Genomic DNA, 23,611 nt, shown 5'->3' with positions numbered 1-23,611 from the left:
AAAGTGTATCCTGTGTTCCCCGCTGCCCAGTGCGTGTTCAGCCACTGCAGACTTCTCTGTATGTCCTAGCCTGCAGCTTGCTTTATGCTCCTTAAGTCTCGTTCCCATTGATCTCTTGGTAGTTCCGATGTAGACCTTTCCGCATGAACACGGAATGCGGTAGACTCCCGCAGCTGAAAGTGAGCCCCTCTTGTCCTTCGCTGACCTGATGGTCTGCTGGATCTTCTTTGTAGGCTTAAAGATTGTTTTGATGTCGTGTCTTTTCAATACTCTGCCAATCCTGTCGGTGACACTCGGAATATAAGGCAGATATGCGTGGGAGGTGGAGGGTCGTTGTTCGGTATCCCGTGATCCCATGAGTTACTAGTATCGGACAACGGCTATCACAACAGACTAGTCAGGGAAGCCATTGAGATTCAAAAACACCCTCACAATTTCAACCGAAAGGAGGAGACCCTTAGACTCAACCAAATCTGGAACCCGATCCTTAGGAACGCCCGAGCAGTACCGATCGATATCCCGAGACCAACCGAAGCGGAACAAGCCCCGCCCTCCACCAATCGGCATAAATACAACCTGCGCAGGAGAAATCGTCAGTCTACGTCCAACATCGGAGATGGAAGGACCTCTGAAGAAGCTCGCCACTCGTGCTAGCGAAACGTTAGGAAGTAATTCCAATCGACGACGGCCTTTAAACCCGAATGAAGATAATAGCTTATCAACGGGCCGCGAAAGCCTTAACCAATTTGTCTTGTAGTGTTTCACCACCAACGGTTATGTTGGTTATAGAAGAGGATTTACTTTTATGGTTGCTATTTTCCCTGACTATTGCCCAACTTTCCCTACTTATGTTATCAGATTTCATTAACCTTAAATTGTGGTGAGTTTTCTTTGCGTGTTTAAGTTTTTTGTTGTAATGGGATTTAAGTCCTTTATATTTAGATTTATTTTATATATAGATCATTTTTTATTCTTTTGTTTACTTGTTGCATCTCGTGTACCGCACGACTCAGCTCTCTTAATTCTCTATTAAACCAATTGGTTTTTTTCCTGTACGAGACTTTTCCTTTTTTTGTAAATGGAAAACATGACATAAATATTGGTTTCAGTTTTTCGTAAAAAGTGTTAAATTTTTTATCTAAGTCATCAGATTGAATATCGTAGAACAAATTATTCCAATCTGTGTTGGATACCAAATCTATAAAGGAATTTACATTATTTTCGCTAAAGTTTCTGAAAAAGCGTTCTGTACAATTATTATTGCAGAACTCCTCAAAAAAGAAGAGCTGAAACGTGTGGTCAGAGACACATGTGTCTACTGCCAAGCTTTTTAGTCCGGTAAAGTCGACGAAAATATTGTCAATGCATGTTCTAGAATGATAAGTTATTCTGGTGGGCTCTTCTATAGAAGCAACTAAATTATACTCAAGAAGTATATTTTTTAGTATTTTAGTTTGTTTGTTGTTTTCAAGCAAGTTGACGTTAATGTCACCGCACAAAATGTGCTTATTTTTAGGTTCGTATATAGCTTCGAACATTATTGAGAGTTTCTCTACAAATGCTTCGAAGTCTCCCTTTGGAGATCGGTATACAGAGAAAATTGTGACACATTCCTTGTTAAGCTCTAATTTTATTGAACACATTTCAAAACTTTTTTCTTCAGAGTTATTAAACGGAATTTTTGAAAAATTTAAACTTTCTCGACCCAAGATACAGACTCCCCCTCCTCTGCAACTAGTTCTCGAGAAATAACTAAGAACCTTATAATCTAAAAGCTTAAGAAACTTAATGTCTGAGGATTCATGATGTTCTGAGATACACAGGACATTGACGTCGTGGTTATTTAGTATTGATTCGAGGGCTTCTTTTTTGTTTGTGATACCTCCTTGAATATTAAGGTTCATAACTACGAATTTGTTAGGTGTCTCACCGTCTGGTTTAAAAAATCCTCATTTTTTGAGTCGTATTTACTGGCGCTGTTTTTTGCATTTTTCTTGGGAAAGAAATATCTGCTTAGTCTTGCACCTTGCGGCCATAGGTCTCCGTTTAAAATTGCATCTTTGTGCGTGAAAGGGGCACATATTTTAAAGGAACTCCACTGTTCGTTGTGGTTAAAGTTAAGTTTTTCACAGTTTATTCTACAGATACCAGATAAGTTTTCTTCAATCTGTATTGATGTTGTGGATTTATCCAACCTTGTTACATATATCGAAGCTTTCTTCTCAACTCCTTGTATTCTACTTATTGTGTTTGTTCCTTCTATAAAAGTTCTGTTTCTTCGCCGTATCGGCTGGACTAATTGAAATCCATCGTCATCTTGCTTGTTGTTATTGTCTGTGTTAGGCCAGGTAGTTGTCTTTAATTGACCGATGTCGTCCTGAAGTTTCATAAACATCGTAGAAATTACACTAGTGCTAACATTACAGCTATCGCAGAGCCATTTGAGATTTGGTGTTTCTAGCACCACTACAATTAATTTTTATATCGTTTGCCAAAATTTCCTGCGAACAGGATCCGCACTTTAGCGGTACGTCTGAACTCGTTCGAAGTTCCCCTGTATTTTGGATAACCAAAATTCGCTAAGACTATTGTCCCAAAACGACTTTCAAACAATACTCTTTCATTGTTCCCTTTTGACGGACCATTATTTTTAAAGTGACGTTTAAAAAGAATATGTGGAAGATAAGGCAATTCTCAACACGGCCGGTAAGAAAAACTACTCATTACTGGTGCATCTCAAATGAAAATCGTGTAAAAGAAATTAGGTCACAGGCTCGAAGAAGAGTTTATGTGTGATGTGGTATTATCCGTGATGGAATAATAGGCCCAGTATTTTATTACTTTGTTCTGAATGGTAAGAAATATTGAAAATTGTAGAGAGAACTATATATTTCCGTTAAGTGATAATCCGTTGGACTATATTAAAGAAGAAATTGTTTTTCAATAACATAGTGAGCCATATCAAAGTCCTGATTTGACACCTCTGTACTTTTTTATGAAGCTACATAAAAACGAAGTGTATTACAATAGGTGTAACAGTGTTCAAGACTTAAAAATGATAATTAGACAAGAAGTAGAAAGAGTTAGAAATGCTATTGCCAAATGAGTGTTTTATGCTCTGCCGTAGAAGCGAAGCATAAGCTGAAGAAATGTATTTAAATAAATATCCGGAAAGACGTCAACAGGGTAGAGCTATGTTTAGACGTTTCAAAGACACCCTTGTCACCTATGGGAGTTTTGCTTAGGTACACTGATTGAAGAGACAACAAGCTTTGCTCGGTCAACAGCGAATACTATTTTAAAGCATCACAGTAATTATCTTAATCGTGATCAGCCTTGCCAGGGACTTCAGGATGGCAATATTATTGGCATTGCTTTATTCAGAAAACTAACCAGATACCAAAGTTTTTCCTCCTTTGGTCAAATGAGTGCCCATTTACTAATTGTGGAATCTTTAATCGTAAGAAGACTGCATTTTGGGCAGATGTAAATCAAATCGAAATCAAGTGAGGCGGGGATTTAACTTCACAGATTATTAAGAACTTTTTAAATGCAGAAACAGGTGGATGGGCAACCTGGGACCACTGAGGTGGATTGAAAGAAGCTGTTGCAGAAGATGAAAACAGTATCATTCAAATGTTAAGTCCTGTCCTGAAAAAACACATATTTCAAAGACCTGTTTTTCAGCAAAAAGGAAAAGTTCATTTTTCTCAAAAACCACTCAAAATGAATATTGATTTAAAAAATGTGGTTTTGGTTAGTGGGTGTGATGGTAAAGATCTCTGTTTTTAGCATTAAATGAGGGACTTTGTGTTTTATGGATTTTATATAATATTATAGATATATAAATGTTTGTATTTAATTGACTGAACATTATAAATATATAGAATAGTGCTACAGGCTGTCCTTAATCCTTATTTCGCCAGTTTTCGATGTCCATTTCCCTTAGATTTTGAATAGCACCTTTTTCGCGGACGGCCTCTCCGTCTTCTTCTTCCATCCGCTCCCTCCATATCCTTTCTGTCCAACTTTCCTCCATCATCCGCACATGCCCTAACCAGCCTAGCCTTTGTTTCTTTACTTCTCGTGTTATATCTGGTTGTCCGAATAGCATTTGTACTTCCGCGTTAGTTCTTCTTCTCCATTCCGTTTCGTTTAACACCTCAACAGATTTTCCCAGATCGCTAATTTCTGTTCTTCTTTCCTGTTCATCACCCAAGTTTCAGCGCCGTACATTACTGTTGGTCTAATCATTGTCTTATAAATTCTTATCTTGACTGCTCTTGTCTTTTTATTTAAAGCACAAGTCGTTTTAAAGTGACTCCAAAATACTCAAATTGATAAACATTTTCGAAGCTGTAAATGTGAGATAATGCTTCACTGGAATTTTTGTGACGGTCCATTTTGCAGGTATTTTTTCTTTTTTTCATTAATCATCAAACCATAATGCTTTATACTTTTTTCATCAAACCATAATGCTTTATACTTTTTTCGAGGTCTTTAAATATAATTTCTTGCTCTGTCCTGGGTCTTGCTATGAAGACTATATCATCTGCGTATCATCTTCATAGATTGTTCTTTTTATATCGATTCTGCTATCTCTATGTACAACTCCCAAAACCAAATGAAAGAGCGAAGTTTACACCGGGTCTCTCTGTCTCAGACCTCTAACTTTTTTTTTTTTTTTTTTTTTTTTTTTTTTTTTTTCCTCGAGGGGATTAGGAAATCTGCAAACAGACACCTCGCCTGTTGTTCTGGCGGTCGAGGTAGTGTCGGGGTGGTGTCCTTGTCAATAGATCACCGACCGACTAAAACCCTTCCCCCTCGTTTTCATACCCCAGGTTAGTGGGATCGTCCTAGCGGACATGCTTCACTAGCCCGGTTGTCACCCCTATGTTTTATCCGTCTCCTCCCGCAAGTTCTACACTCTTCGACTTCATGATATCAATAATGCATTCCTGTATTGCTCCCCACTTTTCGGCCGTGTCCAGCATGCCTTCCACCACGCTCGCCGGCGTCAGAGCTTCTGTCTCTCTCCCGAGGGTTTCGCATATCCGCAGTCTCTGCGAGGTCCAGCGTGGGCAGCTGATCAGCGTGTGCTCTGCACTGTCCTCTCTATCACAGTATAAACATTTAGTGTCGGTTTTGCCTAGTCGATTAGTGTAGACCTTGAAATGGCCATGTCCGGTAAGTACTTGTGTAAGATGGTAGTCCAACTGCCGGTGCCTGCACCTCCTCCATTTGTCTATGCTTGGGATCAGTGCTCTGGTCCATCTCCCCACGGTGGATGCTTCCCATCTGCTTTGCCATTCTTGGTTCGTCCGCTCCTTCGCCCTTTGCTTTGCACCTGGGCCTCTGCCTTCTTGGGCAGCGTATCTCCTCTCCTCCACTATTAAATCCACAGGGGGGAAACCCGTTATAACCTGGACTGCTGCGCTGGAGACCGTTCTGTAGCCGCACGCCACCCTCAGGAGTGCTTTTCTTTGAACGCTTTCCAGTATTTTACGGTAGGTCTTTATCCTCATTACAGGGCTCCATATAGGTGCGGCATACATAATTGTGGACTGCACTACTCCATACAATATCCCCCTCTTTTCCGTATTTGGACCTTTGTAGTTTGGCATTAGTCTTGCGACTGACGCTAACTTCTTGGTTGCCTTTTGCGAGACCACTCTAACATGCTCCCCGAAAGAGATGTTTTCACCAATCAGGACGCCTAAATATTTTATAGCCTTAGCTGGCTTGATTACCTGGTCATTTACATTAATCTGGATATCCTGTCGGTTCCTGCGTCCACTCAGAATGACCGCCTCCGTCTTTTCCACAGCTAGTTCCAGAGTATTTGCCTGCAGCCACTTTACGACCTCCTGGAGCGCATGGTTTGCATTTAGAGTCAGTTCTTGTTTGTTTTGACCTTGTACTACTATGGCTACATCGTCAGCATAGCCTACGACGCTGGCCCCTGGGCCAAACTCCAATCTCAGTATATCGTCATAATATACATTCCATAGTAACGGGCCCAATACAGATCCTTGGGGGATTCCTGCGGATACTTTTTTCTTCTGTTTTCCAAACAGTATGACTCTATCGTCTAAGTAGTCTCTAACCAAGTTGATTAGGTATTGTGGCAACCTATTTGTTCTTAGTTTTTTAAGGAGTATCGCCCACGATGCCGAATTAAAAGCGTTTTTCACGTCAATAGTGATTAGCATACACCATCTTTCGCCTTTTCCTCGGAATTTTACTCCCTCTGCCAGGATCATCACCGCGTTTATTGCGTCTAGGGTGGACATGCCTTTTTTAAATCCATATTGATTTGCCGATATTTGTCCATTTTTTGCCAGTTCTTTTTCCAGTCTGTCCTTTATAAGGTGTTCGTACAGTTTAGCGATTGAGTTTACCAGGCACAAGGGTCTATACGAATTTGCGAGCTCAAAAGGTTTACCACTTTTGTGGATCAATACCACCTTTGTTAGTTTCCATGAAGTGGGGAATTCCTGTCTTATCAATAAGTTATTATAAAGATCCCGCAGTATTGTCGGCTCGCCTTTTGCCAGTATCTTGATTACCTCCGGTGGAATACCGTCTGGGCCCGGCGCTTTCCTCACTTTTAACTTGGCTGCTGCTGTGGCTATTTCTTGCGTGCTGAAGAGCGGTATCTCGCTTGTGTATATGGGGGTCAGCAGAATCTCGCTCCTGTCAGGAAAAAGTGTTTCCACTATCTGCTTCAACCCAGAGTCGGGAAGTGTAAATGGAGGACCAGCCTCTGTGAAGTTTTTCTTTATTATCTTATACCCTTCTCCCCAGATGTTATCGTTTAGCTCTTCCAGTAGTAGTCGCCACCTTTTCTTCTTTTCTTTGGAGATCATTTTCCTCAGTCCGTTCCTCACCTCTTTGTATACTTGCCACATTTCTGTGAGTAAGCCATTTACCTCCCTTGTGCTCCTATGTCTTGCTGCCCTGGTGTAGACTCTCCTTTTCGCTATGCACTCCTTTCTTTTGTTTGCAATATCCTCGTTCCACCAGTACGGTACCGTTGACATTGCTGCGCCCCCTTTCTTAGATTTTTTAACTGCTTCTTTGAGCATTTCCTCCAGTGAGAGCGGATCCAGCGGCATCGTTTTGCATGTGATAGTGAGTTTTTCTCTTAAGTTAGTGAGTAGTCTATCCTGGTCCAGATACAGTTTACGTCGCATTTCCATCTTTTTTGGGGTATTGTCTTTCACTTCGAAAAATATGTACTTATGTGGGGAAAGGGACTCGTTTTCGAGGACCTCCCAGTTACTAACCCTAGCTGCAAGATTTCGTGTGGAAAAGGTAATATCTATATAGGATTTCTGCTGCCTTCTTTCGAATGTTGGTATGCCTCCCTTGTTGTGAGCTACCAGTCCAACTCTGGCACACGCTTCCGACAGTACCTGTCCCCTCCTGTCCATAATCGGGGATCCCCATTCCGGAGACTTCGCGTTGAAGTCCCCAAGAACAATACACTCTCTGTTACTGGCAGCAATCAGGTCAGCAAGATTATCAACATACCGCTCGTACTCTTGTAAACCTATATTAGGTGACACATAGCAGCCATATATATTGAATTTATCTGCTTCCACCATCACTATTCCGTCCTCTCTTTTGGTTCTACTAACTTTGACATCTTTATTCATGAAGTATACCGCCACATCCAATCTCTTGTCAACCGTCCATCTCTTGTTTTTCACAATTCTTTTATTTGGTTCACTTGCAACTATAATATCTACGTTCTTCTCGTTCGCTGTTAAGAACGCCAAATCATGGGACCCTTCAGACCTGTCAGAGTTTATTTGTAGAAACTTCACTATGTTTACTGTAGGTTAGGTCCTCCGTCCCTGTATTCCCACGCATTACGCCTTCTTTTGGACGACAGTGCCCTGCGGAAGACTTTACAGCTACCCGTACCGGCCCTGTGTCCTTTCTCCTGACATAGAGGGCACGCCTCTTCTAGGCTACAGTTTTGGCTGTTGTGACCCGTTGTCCCACATTTATAGCAAAGTTCCCTCCTATCAGGTCCCGTGCACTCATATGCGCGATGCTCGTATGACCAACACTTGAAACACCTCTCTATATTTAAACGTGGTTCTAGTCTGCACCTTACAAGCCCTATTCGCAGTTCCTTATGTTTGCTGAGTAGCTCCTCCGCCTCTTTGTCCTGTATCATTAGCGTGACCGCCTGTGTATCTCCAGCCCCTGGTCTAAGTTTAGATAGTCGGAGATCGCTTGTTTTAAGATTCCCGACTTTGGACTCGATGGCTTCAACAACCTCTTCCTCCGTTGCAGTGGCATCCAATCCTCTTATATGTATCGCTGTAAGTGATGATCTCTCCATTCCAATAATATTTGTCTTTATGCTGGTTGATAACTCTTGTATCTGCTTTTGAGCTTCTGACAACGCCACCTCGTCCTTTTCCATTACTATTAGCAGTTTGCCGTCTTTTGTCTTCCTTATGTGTTTTATTTTTTCACTTGCCTGTGTATTTATTAATTTGGCCTTGATTTCTCTCAACGTTTCTTTATAGTCCTTGTGTTTGTGTTGCACCATCAATGCGTACGTTGGTCGTTCTTTTCTATTATTTGTTGGCTTGTTTTCCTGAGTTTCTTCTACTCTGCCTTTAGCTTGATACACTTTCGTGGTGTATATTACCACGTTAGTTAACGTCCTCCTGAATATCGCTTCGGTCATCTTTCTCATTTTATCAAGGTGTAGATTATTTAGATGATGAAGGGCAACCCATTCGTCGTGCTCTGTCTCCTTCCGTAGCTTCATCAGTACGTCCCAGAATTTTTCTTGTTCTGCCTCTATTTGTATCTTGATGATCTTTTGTCCAGTAGTTGGCTCCTCCCTATCCGATTTAATCCTGGTTGTCTGTTCCATCACTACAAATTCACCTTCAACGTTGGCTAATTCTTGGTAGCGACTTTTGTATTGTGACTGTATACTTCTCTCCAACTTAGGGTCGGAAGGTTCGACGAAGACTACTTTGACCGTTGACGCTTTAGTATATAACGGATTTCCGACCTTTATTTCAGTGTGTTCAAAAACTTCTTTTGGCCAGTTGTGCCCTTCAATTTCCTTGTATTCGTTATAATTTCTTATCGAGTCGAGTTTAGAGGCCGTTATGTATTCAGGCTCTTGCCCTGTCTGGGTCCCTATGGTTTGGGTATGTGGGTTGATTCCATTTCTACGAACACTTGTCCCATCCGGGATTTGGATCAGGGCTTCCGTGTCAGTTTGCACCTCCTGCTCTCTTGACTCAGACTGCACGGTTTGTATATCGGCATCAAAAGTCATACAGTCTACGGGTTTATATTTTCTATCTTGGATCCATTCCCACAAGGTCCTTCTGCTGAGGATATCCCTCTGCTTTCCTAATTTCGACGTAGTCTCTTTTATTTCCCTTTTTGTGTTCGGGTTCTGCTCCACCGCTCTGGTCAGATTTCTAACCAAGCGGTCCACCTCCTTCAGGGCTGCTGTAAGTTCGAAGGCAATCGGGCATGGAGTCCTTTTTGTGGTGTCTTCTTGCATGTATCTCCTGTGTTCTTCTTCACTCTTTCTTTTCCGTCCATCCGTTTCATTCTCGTTGGAAATAGCTCTGCGAATTCCTGGTCTTAATAGTCCTTGTAACAGTCTATCTTCCTCCTTAGATAATTCTAGCGAGGTCATAGAACTCCTTCTCTCTTGCGGTCTGTGTGATTGGCCCCCCCCAGAATCCATGGGGCCGGCGCCGACCACCGGGGCTTTCACCCGATCGGAATCAGCGGTGAGATTTACACTCACCTGGGGTACTAGTTGTTTTGTTTTGTCACACATCATGTATTATGTTTTGTTCCGGGTCCATGGCCAGTTCGTCGTCGTAATCCTATCGGCTGGGGAATGGGGTAATATATTTAGGGGACACTCCTAGTATTCGGATATCCTAATAGCGTTGGAGCGGGATCATTAGAAGGGATGTGGGGGTATTGGGGGGAAACTCCTTCTCTGGGTCCAGAAAGAGCCCAGCTAGGGTGCCTCGGGGTTGCCACACCCGTACTCACAGTGTGAGCCCCTGAGGACCTCTAACTACATTAAAACGATCCGACAAGTGGCTACGAACCCTGTTCTCTGTATTAGTCAAAGTTATTTTAACCAATCTGCCGATGCAATCATAAGCTTGCTTAAAGTCTATGAATAATAAATGGAGATTTAGGTTAGACTCTGCTGTTAGGCTGAATCATTTTGAGGGTAAAAATTTGATCCTTCCTCCTCTACTACCGGGTACCCTATTACTCTTTCCTGAATACTCGTGAGCCTTTTCTTTGGGATCTTTACGAATATTTTACAGACATCTAGTAACGCTATGCCTCTATAATTATTACAGCCAGACTTATCTCCTTTTTGTGTATCGGGAAGATGACAGCATTTCCCGATGAACTTGGCATTTTTTGTTTCTCACATATTTGCTTCATTAATCCCGTAACACGCTCCCTCAGCAATTCATATTTTCCCATCCTGTATTTTAAAGCCTCTCCTGGAAATCTATTCTCTCCTGCACTTTTATTATTTTTCATCTCAGTGATGATCTGTTCGATGTCTGTTGGACGTGCTGCTAGTAGTTCCTTATCCACCTGGCCTTTTGCTAATTCGTAACTGTTGTTTCTATCTTCGCTATCTTCGGTAACATTTTCTAAGAGATCTTTAAAATATTCTTGCCATCTAACCAATTTTCCAGCTGTATCTCCTATTAGACCTACTTCTTCGCTCTTGCAAAACTGTAGTATTGTGCCTTTACTTTGTTTAACCTCGGGGTAAAAATTAGGTGCTCTTTTCTTTCCTCTACATATCGTCTTTGTCGTTTTCCGTTCTTTTTGATGTGCTCTTTTATTGTCTTCGATTGATTCCTCAAGCACAATTTCTCCGTTTTTGAGACTTTCTTTCCAGTCGTCGTCAAATCAGCCCCTCTTAACCCCAGCCTTCACATGATCGAATTCTTTTTGCAGCACTCCTTCAATGTTATCTTCTTATTCCACCCAATCATTTTCTATGTGATCCGTTCTTTGCATGCTGCTCAACTTTTCCGTCATTTCTATCCCAAAATGTTCAGCCAAAGAATTAGCCTTCAGTTTTTCAACGTTGTACTTGGTTCACTTCTCTTAGTGGCACGAGTCTTCTTGGTTTTAGAAATTTCTTGCTTCAGCTTGATGATTAAGGGTACATACATAGTCAGTATCTGTATCGGCCCCTCTGTAACTTCTGTCTTTTACTGCACTTACATTTTTTTTCCTCTTTTAGCAGATGTTGCCCCCTATATGGTTAGTTAAGGCAGCACAAAATTTAAAAATAATTTATTTATTCTAACCTATTTCATGGATTGGATTATAGATCATCAGAATGTATAGGAGACCAGTTTTTGGAAAATGATTTAATTAATCAAATAAGCAAAGCGTCTTTACGTGTTCCATTTTATAGGGAAAATTGTCCAAATATATAATTACCACCACAACCAGTAACAACTCCCTGGGAAACTTTGTTAACCGCTGCTGTATTTTATGCCGCGAACTTTGAATTAGTTAAAAAAGTTATCAAATATCTAAACAACTCATCTTCTGTCGCACTAATAAATGCAAAAACTGTTTTTTCTAACCCGCCAGTGAAAAAAAGTTTTATAATTATAGAATTAAATTATTCTTTTGTACCTATAGCACTCACGAAATTGGAGGCTACCTCTGTTTCTTTGACAAATTCAGTGGCTTTAATAAATCAATTTGAGGTAGAGTGCGAAAACTTTTTAGATACTGTTGACATTGTTGACGGTGCAGTCTTTATAGGCAATTTCACTAATTTTGAAAGAGAACTGGATTTGTATAAATTAGAAACATGCAAAACTATAATACTGTCCTAAAATTTCTGTAGATGTTGAGCAAAGTTTTTCCATCTTTAAATAATGTTTACGGATAACAGGCACAATTTTCTTTTGGGAAATTTTGAAAAACATTTAGTTATGAATTGATCTTAAAAAATAGTTGTATGTTGTGGAAGTTGCTATTATCTGAATGTATCCATGGTATTGTTAAATTATTAATTGTAATTATAACTTTTACTAAAATCGCAAATAATATTTTCTCGCTGTAAGATTTTGATGTTTTGTGTAAGTGTGTATGTAAGTCTGCATCTATAAACAAAAAGGTTTTATTATTATTTTTTTTTGCTTCGTGTATATTTATTCAAATAGGTCCGTCGTATATGTAAAAAATGATAGGATTTCTGAAGAATATAAAAATAATATTGTTATTCAGAATTTTTCATGAAATAAAAATGCATATTTGCATTTTTTGTTCATATGTATTCATATGTTCCCCAAAATTGTATGCATAGGTTAGGTGCGGGCAAAAGTCCGCCTTTTTGATTTTAGAAATGTTAAAATGTTAGGGCGCATTTGCCCACAGGTATAAACTTAAAATGCATGTCACTATTTGTCCAGGGTTAGAAGTTGTCCAGTTATCAAACAAATCATATCATATTATGGTTTCAGTTGCCTGAAGAAGTTTCTGTCCAGCGGTTATGTTCCGTGGCTGCTATATGGTGGAAGGCTCAGCAAATGGATGTGATTATTTTTCGCATAACTAATTACTTGCGGAGTGGTTTGAGAAATATGGTTATAAAATCATAACAAAATAGGGCTCTCTTGGGTGGGATTTGTATATTTCCGAAAATTCTCTAAATATTCAAAAAAAATCAGTAAATTCATACATCCAGAGTCCATACAGCCAAAGCAGATATAATGGAGCTTCCTTTATCAATAGAGGATTACTTTCTTTACCTGCAAAAATAAAGGATGGTGGAACATAATGCCTCGTTGCACTCATGACACAGGCGACTGTCACATTTTTGGCTACCTTCTCTTTTACTAGTAGAAGCAACATGTTTAGGTAATTTATTTGGGATAGTCTAAAAACCGCTGTCAACCATATTGTAAATCCTGTTAGATCGAAAAATTTTAAAAATATTAAAACAATTGCTGTTTATTGTCCTAGCTACGCTAGCTGCAGATCTTTACCACATGCGGATCTTTACCCCCCACCTACCCTATATATTGGGGTTTTTAAATTGAATTTTTTTTCACTCCTTAGTTATGTAATAAGATCTAACTGAGGGATATGAAATGTAAATGTTTTTTAGTTTACCTAAATAAATATAGATTTGAAGTTTTGCATAGTCATACAGATTTATGCTTCACAGTTTTTAAGATACTCAACTGAAATTTACATTATAAATGTGGCCGAATCCACAAACCGAGTTTTAAAGAATTTGTAACAATACGAAACAGGGGCTATATCAATACAATTAATACAATACTCAGCATAGAACCAAACTTATTTTATTATTTATTAGGCATTGCGTCTATTTTCTATATTACGAAATGGTTTATCCTTTGAATTGTGAATGGATGCACCATCTAGCTAGAAATACATATCGTTTTTTAATTCGGTGATTTCCAAATACAACTGAATGTAATAAACTAAAATCTAAAAAATAAATAATAAAAAATAAATTTATAATAATTTTCTGTAAGTATTGACCACAATAATGAAACAAATAAAAATTCGAATTTTATCATGAAATTTGGTATGTGGGATTGGAATAATATTCTGAACAACTTTTTCAAATAACTTTCTTATATTTCTTACGCTAAGCAAAATATCGAAAATTGACATTGTTTGTGGATTCGCAGTAGACCGCGTTTAAAATTTCAGTGAAGTATTTTAAGACATGTGAACTCTCAACATGACTATGCAAAACTTTCAAAATGCCAATGCCAAAATGTAGGGGTGTCTTCACCTTAAATTCAACACACTGTATTAATTGTAAACTCGATACACAGGGTCTGTAAAAATTAGCTGTTATTTGTAAGAGAAATTTGCGTTTACTTAATCTGAAAAATGAAAACAATTGTGACAAAAAATATAATTAACCCCCGAAAAAAATTAGAAAAATAAAACATAAAAACTACTGCAAAAAATTTTGCAACCATTTTTGTTGAAATCGACTTTTGAGAACAGTCCGGAATTTTCTTTTTACCTGGTTACCTTTATAAATGTCTCGCATTGGCACGACGCCGTAGACATTATAGTAATCCTGCAGTCGCATGGTGAAGTCGGTTTTGATTACAAACTCCAGCAGCTCGTATTCTGGCAAGTATATTTTATATTCCTTCCCGGCGGTGAATTCGGATGGAGAGACGTAGCTTAACGACGAAAACGACTTCGGATAAAATATGGCGGAACCGCCGCTCGACATCGTATTTACTGTGATTATATCTCCCTGAAAATGTTGATCAACGTGATAATGTACATCGCAATATACAACGCGAATACTTAAGTTGAAAGAAATTGAGTAGAACAGATTTTTTAAAATAATATTTATTATTTTTTAAAAATAAGAATCAAAATTCAACTCAAAACATTCGTCGAAAATTTTGTGAAACTTTCTAATTGCAATAGCTATTCAATACACTACCAAAATTAGTCGATACTGATTTTATTTTTTTATTCAATTTTGACAAGTCTTGTACAATTTTTCAAAGAAACTTCCACAGGCTACTGTAAAACTTTTTACAAAACTTCTGGATTCTTCCTGCGTCGATTTTTGGCTGAGTCGAACTTGCGCGGTTAAGATTGTTAGGTTGTTTATAGATTTCTATAGACTTGCGGATTTTTCGTTGGTAGAAGAACTAATTACATGCAAGAATTTTAGTTTTATCGAATAAAATTTTATGTCCGGTTTCATGAGTGTGTTCGGCAACAGCTGATGAGTTTATTTGTTTTAGTCGTAAGGCTCTTTCGTGTTCTTTGAGTCTAGTTGATATTTTTGGTCCGGTTTCTCCAATGTATTATTTGCCGCATATGCATGGAATGCTGTAAACTCCTGGTATCTCAAATGGAATTTTGTCTTTGACGGACCGAAGATGTCGAGAGATTTTTGAGAATTCGTAAATCTAGTTTTGACGTTATATTTCTTTAGAACTTTTGATATGTGGTCAGTGATATTTTGAATGTAAGTGGCAAGTTGATGACGCTTAATATCTTTAATGTGGAAATTATTAGAGGGAAGAGCAGATGTAAGATGTTTTAATTCTGGGTTCAGTGACTCTGGCTGAGTAGTTTTACAGCTCTGTAAACAAGAGAGTTGATAACCGATGATTTTTGTGCCGGATGGTGATGTGACGATGCTGTGTGCATAGGTTTTCTGTAAACACAATGACTTCCATTGATAACAATTTCTAAGAATGGAAGGTTATTATTAGTTTCCAACTCAATGGTTGGGATGTATAGAGTTTAAATGTCTAAGAAACCCTAGTAGATAGACAGAAAGCTCTCGACACCTTTCATCTAAAACCAAAATTATGGAAACGCTACGTCTATGAAACTTTCGTTATTTGGCCCCATGGTCAAGAAACCCTAGTAGATTTTCTTAGACATTTAAACTCTACACAATCTAACATACGTTCAACCATTGAGTTGAAAACTAATAATAACCTTCCATTCTTAGATTGGGTGATTGTGTTTACAGAAAACCTACGCACAGAGACGAATACCAATAAAATGATCGGTTATGAACTCTCTTGTTTACAGACCCGTAAAACTATCTCAGCCTGAACCCAGAATTAAAACATCTTACCTCTGCTCTTCTCTCTAATAATTTCCACATTAAAGATATGAAGCGTTCCATCAAAAAATACACTTCACCAAAAACTTCCAATAGCAATGAGGCCGAAAGCAATCCTACACTTGCCACTGTGGTCCTTCCTAACATTCAAAGCATCACTGACCACATATCAAAAGTTCTAAAGAAGTATAACGTCAAAACCAGATTTACCACTTGTCCAAAAATCTCTCAACATCTTCGGTCAGTCAAAGACAAAATTCCATTTGCGATGCCAGGAGTTCCATGCATATGCGGCAAAGAATATATTGGAGAGACCGGACGAAAAATATCAACTAGACTCAAAGAACACGAAAGAGCCTTACGACTAAAACAAATAAACTGATCAGCTGTTGCCGAACACACTCATGAAACCGCACAAAAAAATTTATTCGATAAAACTAAAATTTTTGCATGTAATCAGTTCTTCTACCAACGAAGAATCCGAGAGTCTATAGAAATCTATAAACAATCTACAACAACTAAACAATCTTAACCGCGACTCAGGTCTCTACCTGTCACCAATATGGAAATCAGTCATCCGAGATGGCCCTCATTTAGCTCCGCCCCATCAATCAATATATAAGCAGGTACAGAGTAAAATGCGAGCCAGTTTCAGTCAAGCTCTGAAGAAGCCAACAGGATGATTGGCGAAACGTCATCAAGTTCGACTCAGCAAAAACCGACCCAGGAGGAATCCAGAAGTTTTGTAAAAAGTCTTGTACAAATTGAGAGTCCCTATTCTGAGTACATGCTCGGCAGCATATACTCTTTACCAGAATGATCTGAGCGTGGAATAAATAATAAATAGTATAGTCTGTGAATGGTAATGTGTCACACAGTTTTAGCTTTCAGTAATTTTAATCGTTATTTTGGACGAAATAAGTTTTCCGTTCTATTCAGTTTTACGCGGAGTGACTGGTTTAACTTCACTACGAACCTAAACGGACAAGATATCAAACACAATTATGAATATTTAAAACAAAATTACGAAGCACTCAGACGACAAAATTTTGCAATAAAAGAGAGTAATTACTTAAGATCCTTCTCATAGAACCACAAAATCACAAATATATTTAATAGGGAACTTGACTGTTTTTTTTTTTTATTTTACTAAATTGTGTGTTTACATATGAAAACACATTATACCAAATATGAACCCTTAAATCGCAATACTTATTTCCTAATAAATAATTAAAGTTGGAATCGCCGCCGGGCATATTCAGAATAAATCAAAATGCGCGGCCGCCGGTAAACATAGTCTGTCTCATCTGCCCGGAGTTATGAAAGTAACCTGTGACAGCAATAACATTCGGGTCCGATAGGTATTAAAGGACAGAAAATTAGGGACGGAGTCTCAAAGGTTTTGGTAATAATACATTTTGTTTGTTTATTTAGGTCTATATATCTATACATAATTACATTTTTATTCTAAATGTCTGAATCTAATTCTATTTCACTATCGTAAGTGTCAAGTAATTATAATAGGATTTATGTTATTTTGTAGAGAAATGTAAGAGTTCTCAATTTTTATAATGTGCTATTCTGAATTTTTCCAGCTCTCATTTGGTGTGTTATTAATTACATTAATTACATTACAATATTTTCTAGTCTGATCTTTGATTTTACTTGGTTAAACAAATGCTCTATGGGGTTAAATATGCAATGATATGGAGAAAGACGTAAAACAATATGCCCAGCCTGTTACTGGGAGTATTTTTTAAAAGATTGTTTTAAAACCAATTTTCAGCGCTTTTATCTTCATGATATTCCAAGCTAGAATCCTAAATATTCTTTGCAGACAACAACTAGCAGTTTGACACAAATCTGTCTTCTGACCCAGCGTATATTATGGTGATTTCCTCTATTGGTAGGTATTTTCGTCTGACAATTTTGAGTACAATCAACCCAACCCAACCAACCCATCGTAAGTATAGAACCATGTTTCATCAGAGTAAATTATCGATCTGTTGTCGAATCCATATCTTTTAATTTCTTGAAGATAATTAAATCTCCAAGTTCGTAATATATATGATTCCATTACTTCCTTTGTCAATATCTCTGCCTTGTCACTCAAGTAAGAACAAATTTTTTGTTAATGGCTTTACCCAGTGACAATAGGTAATAACATCCTTAAACTTTTATTGGGGAAAGCCAACACGATGAAGATTGAAATAGGCTATACGCGGCACGTTACTAGTATAACAGCCACTTCAAGTATTTCTGATTGATTTCTTACCAAATTTGTGTCGTTAGTCTCGGTTTTTAAGTGTTTAAAAATTTTTGTATTTACTATTGGAACTATCCGTAATAAATACTAGGCCATTCCTTTATGTACGAGTTCAACTGTGAAAAATCCAGATAAAATGTTCATTCCGGTACTTGAAGATAAAAAGCGACGAATAAATTGGATAAAAGAAGGCGGAAGAGGTGTAGGGGATTATTCTACGAAGAGCACACAACACACACACACACACATATATATATATATATATATATATATATATATATATATATATATATATAAATATATATAATCAACAGAGAATAAGAAACGGAAATATATTTGCTTGCCCAGGAGATGACGACTTTGAGACAAGCGAACGTAATGCTTCTAAAATATTTTCTAACTCTTTAAATATATCTCCTTTAAGTACATTGTCTGATTGTTCTTTGATTAAACCGGCATCAAAAATTTTGATTCTTTGCAGCAAACACCGAATCAAGCAAAATTAAACAAAACTTTCTCCGAAAATAACTAAATACCGCGTTCCATCAATGAGTTTTGATTATTTTACGTATTATTTCAATGTTTATATACTTGCGCCTTGTTCAAATTTGGCGCACGGCCATAACAGATGGTAAACCATATTTAAAATATTTCACATTATAGTACATTTTTGGATTCTTCTTAAAATTCTTGATATTTTTCATGTAGTACTTCCAATACCTAATTTCAACAGTTTTCAAGATATCAACAGTTGAAACGTGGCTGATTTTTAACTTTGATAGGCCACAAAATCTAACCAGCTCAAATTAGAGCAAAACGGTTCCCACATTCGCATCTTAATTTTTTATAAGCTATCGAATGACGCCAATTAAAAATTTGACTGGGCTAAGACGAGAATTTGCAAATCGTTTTGTAATTTGAGCCATTATTGTCGTGTATCAAGTTTGAATAAGTCTTTTTAGTTCTCCAGAACTTTTGACACGCCACTCAACGTGAATCAGTAGATTGCGTGAGGTGCAACAATGTATGTACACTATTAAACTGTTCCCCTGCAGTCTGTCTCTGTAGTCAGAAATTGAAGAGTTTCATTTGATGCGCAACTTATATTATTAGAAATAGGTATTCTAATTATTTGGTACGTTCTTGAATAGCTCCAGTGATCTGGTACGATGTTGATGAAATTGATAGAGTTTTTGAAAAAATTTGGGAAGCTTGGAATTTATAGACATTTAGAGTGCAGATGCTTACAGAATTAAATACAATCCATTTGCTAAAATGTTTGTAGTGGTTTCACTTTGACAGGATTACTTTCTTTATGAACATCAACGAGCTTCTTTACTGTTCCGCAATATTGCAAAACATCAACTTTCATGCTCTTAGAAGAACTCAACATTTCTCCATTTGTTGTCAGTCTCAGTGCTGTTAGCAACTGTTGTTTTTGACTTTCTACTAACCTTTTTCTTCAGTTCTGTATTATTTTTTTGTCCTCTCTGCAAGCTCTTTAAATATTTTTTTCACAATTTGTTAGTTTTTAATTTTGTTTTGTTATTTTTCCAGCAGTTGAAATCGAAAATGTTTGTTTACTTTGTCACCTTTAAAAAAATATATGTTTATACCTTGTAAATTGGTTATTACCGTTGATAAATTAATAAATACATAAATAAACGTGGAATACATTTTAATATGTAGTGGAATTTACCGTTTAGCTGTTACAATAAAAAGAAAATCAAAGTATTGTTTCGTTAATTCCATAATTCAAAATGTATTAATTGCTTGTTTTTGTTTTGCTTACTTCCAATTTTTTGGGCTCGTTCGATGTCGTTTGCAAATTTTCCGAATATTTTCCGAGCAGCCCGTATACTTTTTTGATGCAGTTGTAGATATGACGACCAGATTGATGCAAATCCACTTTCAGATCCAATTTTTCGAGAAGCATAGGCGGAACTGCGGCATAGCAAATCCAATCTTCAAAAAATCTCTGGAATTCATAGTTATGTTCGTCGTACATACAAGGTGAATTAACTCTAATTCAAGCTTATTCAATTGAAGGTATCGAATGAATAAGTCTGCAGGGAAGATTCTAAGACCATATATTATTAATCAAACATTCCAAAGACATATTGGTGAAAAGTATTTTATTGTCGACTGCCAACATATGTCTTACAAATGCTATATTCTGATTGGTTTATAATGATTATGTAGGTACAACTAGAAGTCAGCTGTAAATATATACCAATCAAAGTCGATTTACTCTTACACATTCTCTTTGAGCGGATGACGTTTGAGGGGATGTCAATCATACAAATATTAAGTAAGCTGTTATTGAAGGTGTTAAAGTATGTTCATAGATATAAGAAAGTGACTAACTGATACGAATTAAGGAAAGACCCGGGCAAGCTGTAAGAATGAAATATGGCCGAACAGGTCCGTACTTTGCTTAGAATTTAATTATTTAGGGTTTTGTTAGGAAATATACTAAACAATATTTATTTATTTATTTATGTATTTATGTTTAAATCTAAAATAAAATTACAAATTATTTTTATTACCTACTTAAATTACTTCAAATTATTCACATAACATATCAGTATCACTATCGCTATCATCGCCTGTTCTAATTATTATTTGTTCTATACTATTTGGAATATGGATATACGATTATCCTGCTTTTTCTATATGTTTAACAGAATTTGCCCAACTTTGTGGAGGGATGTTAAAAACTTCGGTTTCAATAAGTTTGAGGACATTGGAGTTAACACGGGGAAAATATTGTTAGATTGTCATTGGCAGATTTCAGTTGGTGCCAAACATGTTCAATGGGATTAAATATACAGTGGTAAGGTGAAAGCCTTAAAACTGTTTTGGATGTTACTTCTGTGTCACACGAGGAAGGGGTTTTAGTCAACTGTCTACTGTGATAACTTGCATTGTCCATTACAATTTCGCTATTAGCAGGAATGTTTGGAACTAGTTTGTTTTTAAACCAACTTTCAAATATATCATGGTAATCCAGAGAAGAATCTTTAATATTTTTCGCAGACAGAGAAAGTGCATTTGGAATCCAACCATCTTTAAAACCACCATGCAAAATAGTGATTCTTTTACCTCTTTTTGATGGCGCGTTTGTTTTACACTTATCAGTTGAGCCAACCCAACCCTTTTCCGGGCTATCATAAGTGTCGAACCAGATTTCACCCAAGTAAATAATTGGTCTTTGTTGTTCTCTGTAAATCCTATTTTTTTTATAGATATTCCAGTAGCCATTTCTAAAAGATTCCATTAAAACTTGCCGTTTGTCAATGTTTTTAAATCTAAAACCTATGTGTTGAATACACTTCCATAAGGTAGTTCTGCCACATTTAACACCGGTTTCATCTTTTTCAAGCCTCCTAATTAAGATATCTAATGTAGGCACGCTTTGTTCCTCGTATAACTGGTAAATTTTACGCCGTATTATATCTTGATCACGTTCATCTACACTCGAGAAAATGTCAGCATCGCTTCTTTTTTCCTCCCTGAAATGGGATTATTCACAATTTTCCATACAGTTGATGTTGGAATTTTCGTCCATGTGGCCGTTTCTTCTAAAGATGCTTGCTTGTTGGCACCACGTTCAATGAGAGTCAAGTACTCATTGTTTATAACTTCCTTAGTCTCAATAGAATAGTGTTTTCTACATTTGGGCGGGAGCATCTCCTGAGGTACACTAGACTCGCACATATTTTGCATAATTCGCACACGATTCAACGCACGCTGTATTACACACGAAATAAGAATGATTACTAATAAACTTAAACTAAGTAGTATACCAAACCAAAAAATATTAAACACAGGTATAAAATTATTTTCTATAACGGACCACAATTTTACGTGATTTTTAATTCCGAAACATTAAGTAATAATCTTATTGCATTGTATGTTAATGACCACCCTTAGATAATGCCATTCAATGAACAGATCATACTCATCACTATGTTGTTATCTTAACATAACGGACTCAGGTCATATTAATAGTAAATGTTGCATCAAATGGGTGACTGTCCTAAGAGATCAATTCTGCTATTTCGTGTTCGTGACGCATAGCCTACTGAAAGATCCTGTCCTATTGGTCCTTGAATCCACATCGCGCCTGAAGCATAATTACTTACGGTGGTTAAATTAAATGTCTTGTAAAAATCAGCATATTGGAGTATGTCGATTTTTGGAAATTTCAAACCATTCTAAAAATTCTTGGGTATTGGAATATTTGGTCCCTTTTTAAGACATTTAATGAGAGCTTTAGATATTTCAGTAAAATTATTGATTCATTTTCTATAATATCCTAATAATGCAAGGAATCCTCTTATTTATTTCGTTGTTGTTGCTATGGGGTAATTTTGGATTGCAAATCTTTTGTTGGGATTTGCCTTAACATAATCTGGGGTGCCTATATGTTCACGTTGCAAAAACTCTTAATCGCTGAAATACCTTTTTGAGATTATCGACGTGCTTTTGCAGTAACGTAGAAAACAATTGTCGTTTTGTATTCCTCTGAGAATTGAGTCCATAACCCGCTGAAAATTCACCGGGACGTTTTTTAATCCAAACTGCATTCTCACAGTGTCCATTTTCGGAAGCGAGATCTAAGGTTGTGCAGTACTGAAACTTAGCAAGTTTATCTAGGAGGTCAGTAATATTTGGCAATGGATATTTATCATTGATAGTTTTTCATTTAGCTTCCTATAGTCCACTACCACTCTCCATTTTTGTTTTCCGGGCGCGTCTTTCTTTTTTGGAACCACCCATGTGGGGCTAGACCAAGAGCTGTTACTCTAATTATTTTTTGGTCCCACATTTTCTTAATTTGAGTTTCCACTTTCTGCTTATGGATAAATAGTATCTATGTGATTTAGTGTAAACTGCTATATATCGTCCGTTGTTTTAATACAATACTTCACCTTGCTTGAAAACGTAAGAGGTGAGACTTCTTAAAACACATCAGGGTACTCCTCACCTAGATTAAGTATTGCAGTTTTTCTTCTAAATTTAGGTGATCTAGACGAATATTGGATAGGTGTAATTTATTATTAGCTATTTCAAAATTATTTAAGATTTTCGATATCCTTCGTAAAAAAATGTTTGACAGAAATCGGTTGAGAAAAATCCGAGGTTATTAGGTCACAAGAATTGTTCAGAATATTTTACGATTGTAAGACATTGAGGTATTTTTGAAGTAATTTGAGATTATCGAGACGTATTAGGCCATTAAAGACATTGTGAAATTGAAAAAGATAGAATTTTAAATTTTGATATTTTGGCACTTGGGAGGCTGGGACTAAAGTACAATGTCGATGAGCAGATTTTTGGAATTCTGTAGTTACGATGAATGGATCATAAAAAATGCAATTCGGATATTTTTTTTTTCAATATTTGGATTTAGAAAAGATTTAGTTGATCCAAAGTCTATTTGCAGTTTGATATTATGTTCTAGAATATTTATATAAGACATTTCACTAGAATTGATCACGTTTAAAGATATTACTAAGTTTGGTTTTGATCTGGAAGCTTTATTTGAAAAATTATGGAATCTTCGTAGGATTCAGTTAAGTTATTATCTGAATTTTGGAAAACCGGCGATTCTGTGTGGTAAGTAGGGTCTACCGAACACAGCAGAATTGGTAGGAATTTTTTGG

The 23,611-nt window shown here is 37.1% G+C and overlaps 2 protein-coding genes across 5 annotated transcripts in view; both read right to left on the bottom strand.

The window, feature by feature from the left end:
- The window catches only part of LOC132702803 (uncharacterized), a 41,948-nt gene that overhangs the window by 9,520 nt on the left and 8,817 nt on the right, over positions 1 to 23,611 (bottom strand). The window contains exons 4-6 of one of the 4 annotated variants that reach the window (XM_060671596.1): positions 19,732 to 19,917; positions 14,087 to 14,329; positions 12,381 to 12,827 (exon numbers count right to left, since the gene is read on the bottom strand). In XM_060671596.1, coding sequence (XP_060527579.1) covers positions 12,804 to 12,827; positions 14,087 to 14,329; positions 19,732 to 19,917 — 453 coding nt within the window. In that variant the 3' untranslated portion in view covers positions 12,381 to 12,803. Of the gene's footprint in view, positions 1 to 12,380; positions 12,828 to 14,086; positions 14,330 to 19,731; positions 19,918 to 23,611 lie in introns of those variants that run through there. The other 3 variants (XM_060671595.1, XM_060671593.1, XM_060671594.1) reach the window with 3 other exon arrangements.
- Positions 448 to 12,374, bottom strand: LOC132702805 (uncharacterized). The gene is made up of 2 exons (XM_060671597.1): positions 10,085 to 12,374; positions 448 to 4,665 (listed from the first exon to the last, which is right to left on the bottom strand). Exon 2 carries the CDS (start codon positions 1,902 to 1,904, stop codon positions 945 to 947), a length of 960 nt encoding a protein of 319 aa, XP_060527580.1. The 5' UTR covers positions 1,905 to 4,665; positions 10,085 to 12,374; the 3' UTR covers positions 448 to 944.

The sequence above is a fragment of the Cylas formicarius genome, unplaced genomic scaffold, assembly GCF_029955315.1.
Source record: "Cylas formicarius isolate icCylForm1 unplaced genomic scaffold, icCylForm1.1 PGA_scaffold_6__28_contigs__length_40554024, whole genome shotgun sequence".
Lineage (NCBI taxonomy): Eukaryota > Metazoa > Arthropoda > Insecta > Coleoptera > Brentidae > Cylas > Cylas formicarius.
This window is presented reverse-complemented; position numbering and strand designations above follow the sequence as displayed.